We start from the raw sequence: 6,087 nt of genomic DNA on the forward strand, positions 1-6,087 counted from the left end.
GTCCGCTCCACTGCACCAGCGCCGCCACCGCACCTGATCCGAATTATCCCTGCTTTCCTTTCCGCTTGTTCACTTCCCGCCAACACGTCTGGAATGGCGAGTTAGCTATCTGAACACACACACACACACACACACACACACACACACACACACACACACACACACACACACACACACACACACACACACACACATACACACACACCAGCCCATAATCTCCACACCCCACACTGCCCCTCCTTGTCCGAATAAGCTGTGATGTAATTTATGCTTGCAGTTCATCGACGGCAGACTGGCCAAATTAAATGCAGGCCGGGGCTTCTCCGACCTGTTTGAGGAGGAGATCACAGAGGGCGGCTTCTGTGGAAGTGAGTTGCGCTGCATACATACATACACACACATGCAGTACACATACACACCTACACCTACACACACAGTTATATACATTCACACCGATAGATCTAATATCATATCATAAATAGATTTGTGCAGGGCACAAAAACACACATGCATGCATACTGTACATTAGCGCCGTTAACTTCAGTCTAGACCAACACACCTAGCCAGTGGAAAGCAGTCTAATTACCCCATTGCACTGCCTGCTGTCTCACAAATGTCTTGCGTTCCCAGGTAACACCAGGTCGTACCAGCAGTGGATGGTGGGTTTTTCTAAGGTGGGTTTTACATCTGCATCGGCACTTCAGTATCGTTGTCACCTTTTCAGTTCAGCCATTATGGACAAGATAATAGGCAGTAATCAGTGGAAATGTCATAAATTCATAAATTGCGGCAATATACAGTATTCCTTTTACTGTACACATTGTAAGGGAAAATATGATGCCGTAACATGACTTTGGGCTGGGAGTTGTGAGACTTGGACAGCTTAAATGCAGAGATGTGGAGATGCCAGTGATTTGACGTGACCGACAGACGTTCATCTCTGAAGACGTGTCGGCCTGGCAGGAAACAACTGTGGCACGATAAATTTAACAAAGGGGGGGAAAGTGTGAGACACAGGCAGAGAAGAACAAAAAAAAATTGGCAAAAAAAATCCCTTTAATGCTCTGCAGTCAGCAGAAGGATTGAGCCCTGAGGAGCACATCTTCAGACATGCTGTTAAAGGTTCACATCTCTTGGCTGAAGCACGTCCATGAGAGAGCCCTCATCATCTGTTCTTCTCTTGTTTACTTTATTATCTATTATATATAGATAAACTAATTAGTCAGATTGAAAAATCACAAAGACCATAACAAGAAGGACAGAGAAGCATGTCATGGTCTAACTATGATGTCTGAATTTTATTGTTTATTGTTTAATTCTTTTTTTGTTTTTGTTCCATGCAGAAGGGAGGAAATTTACTCAATTCAGCAGTGTTCAAGGTAAGCCATAACTGTGTGTGTGTGAGAGAGAAGGAGAGAGAGAGAGGAAGTCATGCTATCTGTGTGCATCATGCACACATATCTGCTGAACAGTATAGCACTTAATTTCCCCAAGGTTGTCATTTATGTATAATATACAGTATGTCTGTCCACATGCTATTCATTAGATTACTTCATTATTTCTCCTTCCATATACTCTCTGTACAATATATCCCTAAACTCACTACTATACTATATAGTATATACAGTTTATTATACGGCTCTTCACAATGCTAGTAGAACGCTCCATTGACTTGAATGGGATTTCCCAAAGTTCTAGCGGTAAGATATATCATGTAATTACCGCTGCAAACATATAATTACCGCTGTCAATGGCAACGGGTTTTGTGCTTCTGATACGTCTTTCATATCACTACGGAAGGACTGGAACTTCATACAAACGTGAAAGCAGACGGTTGATCAGCTGTGTTCTAAAGAATGTTTGATTCAAGTTCAGCAGCGTGTGTTGTTGCGAACTATTTGTTTCTCAGCAAATGCCACGATGAACGGTAACAAATAGGCTAGGTTATGTAGGCTGAGTGGTATCGTGGGGAGTTTATTATTTTGTTTTGGCAAGTAGCCGTATAATAAGCGGGATAATGTAGAGAACGCCGGTCCTTACTGTGAAAATAAGTCCCTTCAGGGCGGAAAAGGGCCCTCCGCTGTGCGTCGGGGTCCGGTTCGCCCTGTCGGGACTTATTTTCCCAGTAATGACCAGCGTTCTATACATTATCCCTTACATATCCCTAAACTCACTACTATACTATATAGTATATACAGTATATCCCTAAACTCACTACTATACTATATAGTATATACAGTATATCCCTATACTCACCATCATAGTATTCACAATGCTATTCCATATTACTTTCATGTGGTTCGTGTAAAGTTTGACCTCAAGTTGGTAGGTGTTAGGCTTTCAGTGGCCTAATTACTTTCTGTTCAGATAATCATATGGCAGTCACTAGTAGGATTCTCCGCTCTTTGTACTGTCCGTATGGCTCTGTTGTCTATTCCCCGGATGCACAGACATATTTTTCCCCCTACCCCTGTGCACTGTGCTATTGAAGTGCTCTTTGTTGCGTGGAATCAGAAATGACCGCTCAAATGAGAGCGGCTGCCTTCTGCTCGGTTTGTTTTGATTGTCTCTCTCTTTTTTCCTGTCCTTTATCTCTCTTTCTCTCTCTTTTTTCCTGTCCTTTATCTCTCTTTCTCTCCTGTCCTTTATCTCTCCTTCTCTCCCTTCAAAGACCAAGAGTCACGTCAAGCAAGGCTTTAAGGAGATGCGGAGCCGACTGAAGCAAAGGGTGAGATGCACACACACACGCACACACGCACAGAAAACATGTTTTCACATATGCAGATAAACAGACATGATAACAAATATTACAATAACACACACAGTGATGTTCACTCAGAAAAATATGCATGCAGTGTGTCTGATTTACATGCTCATAGACAAAGATTCATAACGCATTTTGTCACACACATTCACACACACAGAGAGCTACTCACTTTAAATCACACTGATTCTCTCTCTCTCTATCTCTCTCTCTCTCACACACACACACACACACACTCACACTCTTTCTCTCACACACAGAAACACACAGACTGATTTATATGTAGCATGCAGCCGGCTCAGGCGAGCGGAGATGCTGGTGGGGTTTTTAATGACTTGTGAAGCCCTGCTTTAGTGCTTTGTTCGGGGTGCGTACATTTTTAACGCCGCGGCCCCGGGCTATAGCCTGTCATGTCCCCCCCAACCACCCATCCCTACCCTAACCCCCCCCCCCCCCCACACACACACCCCAACCAACCTTCAGGACCCCTCTTTCTCTCTCTCTCTCTCTCTCTCTCTCTCTCTCTCTTTCTCTCTCTCTCTCTCTCTCTCTCTCTTTCTCTCTCTCTCTCTCTCTCTCTCTCTCTCGCTGGCCGCCTCATTGTCGGCACGTCTCATCGGCGGCGCTGTGCCCGTCGCTCTTCAAAGCGGCGCGTAACGAGATGTATGTTTTCATGAAGCGCCACCACTTTGATAACGCAATCGCAGGGGCCCGCTCCCACGTGCCCGCAGACCCTCAGTTCAGGGCCCGACCAGAGAGGAGAAGACGGAGGGAGGGAGGGAGGGAGGGAGGGAAAGACTGAAATGGGAGAAAGAGAGACAAAAGACAAAAGAAAATACAGATGGAAGGCAAGCAGCGACTGCTCTCATCACCTTTTAAAAACAGAACAATAGGTGAAAGAAGCATGCCATGTTTGGATGGGTGTCAGTGTGGGTGTCTGTGCTCAGCATCTGTGTCGGAGAGGATGCCAAAAGTGAGTGTGAGTGTGTGTGTGTGTGTGCGTGTGCGTGTGCGTGTGCGTGTGTGTGTGTGAGAGATGGAGATGGAGATGGAGAGAGAGATAGAGAGAGCACCTGTGTGAGTATGAACATGTGAACATCAGAGGACCAGCAAACAGGTACCTGATCTACCGGCTGACGGACCTTGACCAGATGACAGCCAGCGTGAGGCAATTGTAATTAGTATGAACGTGCGCTGCAAAGTCATTTAAATGCTCTCAGCATTGGGCAGTGATTCTAAGGCAATGACTTTTTCCTTCTCTCTCTTAAGTACTTACACACACTCATGCTTTCTCGGGACTCGCTCTCTCTCTCTCACACACACACACGCGCACACACACACACACACACACATTTGCACATCTTTTTTATTTCTCACACAAACTCTCGCTCCCCCCCTCCTCCACAGCCGGGTGAAGATGACGATGGGTCATGTGGTGGCGGCTCCCCTACCAGCACTAAGAGTCTCTCGCCGCGGAGGCTGCAGAAAAGAAGAAAGGTGAGGCCTCCACAACACCTCTGACCCTCACTGATTTCACCTCTCCTTCCATCCTCCCTCTTCCTCTCTCCCTCTTCCTCTTCCTCACCTCTGCTCCCTCATTCGCCATATTTATTCATGACCAGTGTTGCCAGCGTACAGGGGTCAGAGGTCACGGCTGCCTCTGCTCTTCAAGCACTGACATTTGCACACCAGTACGTCTGAGGCTGCCCTTCACCACCAAGGCCCAGCGTTGACTGACAGCTCCAGTGTAGCACAAGTGTGTGTGTGTGTGTGTGTGGTTGTGTGTGTGTGGGGCTGTGTGTGTGTGTAAGGGTATATGAGATATGCTCTGTCTGTCTCTCTTACACCCTCATTTCTCTCCTTTTTTTCTCTTCCGTGTCTCTCTCTTGTTGCATACACTGTCCTGTTCTTTCACTTTCCTTCCCTTCTTAATGTCCATCTCTCATTTTCCTCTCGTTTTCCTTTGTGTCTTTCCCTTCTTCTCCTCTCCCCTTCTCATCCTCCCTCCTCCTCCCCTCGTCATCTCTCTCCCTCTCTCTTCATGAAAGCAAGGCCTCTCCTCACCAAGTTAACCCTCTCAACTGCATGGACGCTCTTCTGCTAAGAGTGACAGGAGTTAGGAGCGCAGAGGACGTCTTTGTGAGTAGTCCTGGTTCTAGTGCTAAGTATGGCCATGGCTCTTTTATTAAAGTAGTAGCAAAGGCTGGATTGTACACACACACACACACACACACACACACACACATTCTCTCTCTTTCTCTCTCTGTTTCTCTCTCTCTCCCTTTCTTTCCTTCATTCTTCTCTCTCTCTCTCTCTCATGCACACACGCAGTCAAATTCATACATTCACACATACGCTCCATACATTGCTGGCTAGTGGATCTATATGAGCAGTGCTCGTGGGAATTCAGCAGACACACTTCAGAGGAACTGTCTGAATGTGCAGCGGAAGCCTCTAAATACGAGGCAAAAGGCCCTTAAAGGAGCTCTATCTTGTCTCATTTCCCACCACTTATACACCACGCTCCGCAACAGCTAATTAAATGAGCGGAATCTCCTCAGACTCGTGGGCCAATGAAGGTGCGTTCAGAAAGTGTGGAGATTATTATTTAGAAGATTACAAAGGTCTCTTTGAGCCCCCGGAGTGTGAGTGTGGATGCATGGCGGCTGGTCTCATGTTTTTATGTTTTTTTCCTGCCCATGTGCATGAATGCTGCTGCTTCGTCGTTAGTAAGCGTCGGTGAGCAAGAGGGAGCTAGTTGCTTGTGTGTGAACTCGTAGAACTGGTGGTGTGGCCATTCCTTTTCTTTTTGCTCCGTCTCCATCCTCCTTGGTCATGCTCATGCATTTGCATTTCCTCCGCGTACTCGTTCTTTTTTGTCTTCCCTCTCTTTCTGTCTTCCCTCTCTTTCTGTCTTCCCTCTCTTTCTGTCTTCCCTCTCTTTCTGTCTTCCCTCTCTTTCTGTCTTCCCTCTCTTTCTGTCTTCCCTCTCTTTCTGTCTTCCCTCTCTTTCTGTCTCTCCATGTCTTTTTGTGTCTCGTTTCTCCCCAAATCCCTTTGCGCTCTCATGGCATAGGACCCAGTGCTCTAGACACTGTGACAGCTCCCCAGGAATCCTACATTAACACACACACACACACACACACACGCACACGCACACAAGTGAGTCCAATGACATCCCAGTGGTCAGGAGCGTTGGGAATTGGAGCTCTCCATCGATCTGGCCTTCATCTATGCCAGCCTGTCCTGCTCCAGTGGGTCCCACTACTCACTCAGCCTCACACTCTATCTACAACTGGTGCAGTGTGTGTGTGTGTGTGTGT

General features: G+C 46.7%; 1 protein-coding gene across 1 annotated transcript in view; it reads left to right on the top strand.

Moving 5' to 3' along the window:
* Nucleotides 1-6,087, top strand: part of dennd1b (DENN/MADD domain containing 1B) — a 97,511-nt gene that overhangs the window by 77,133 nt on the left and 14,291 nt on the right. Inside the window, exons 16-20 of the mRNA XM_076278907.1 lie at nucleotides 278-368; nucleotides 631-674; nucleotides 1,344-1,379; nucleotides 2,672-2,728; nucleotides 4,172-4,261. Coding sequence (XP_076135022.1) covers nucleotides 278-368; nucleotides 631-674; nucleotides 1,344-1,379; nucleotides 2,672-2,728; nucleotides 4,172-4,261 — 318 coding nt within the window. The remainder of the gene's footprint in view (nucleotides 1-277; nucleotides 369-630; nucleotides 675-1,343; nucleotides 1,380-2,671; nucleotides 2,729-4,171; nucleotides 4,262-6,087) is intronic.

Source organism: Alosa pseudoharengus, unplaced genomic scaffold (assembly GCF_046254945.1).
Source record: "Alosa pseudoharengus isolate Yale_2024_CS ecotype anadromous, Long Island Sound unplaced genomic scaffold, YU_APseudo_1.1 YU_APseudo_1.1_scf_11, whole genome shotgun sequence".
Taxonomy (NCBI): domain Eukaryota; kingdom Metazoa; phylum Chordata; class Actinopteri; order Clupeiformes; family Clupeidae; genus Alosa; species Alosa pseudoharengus.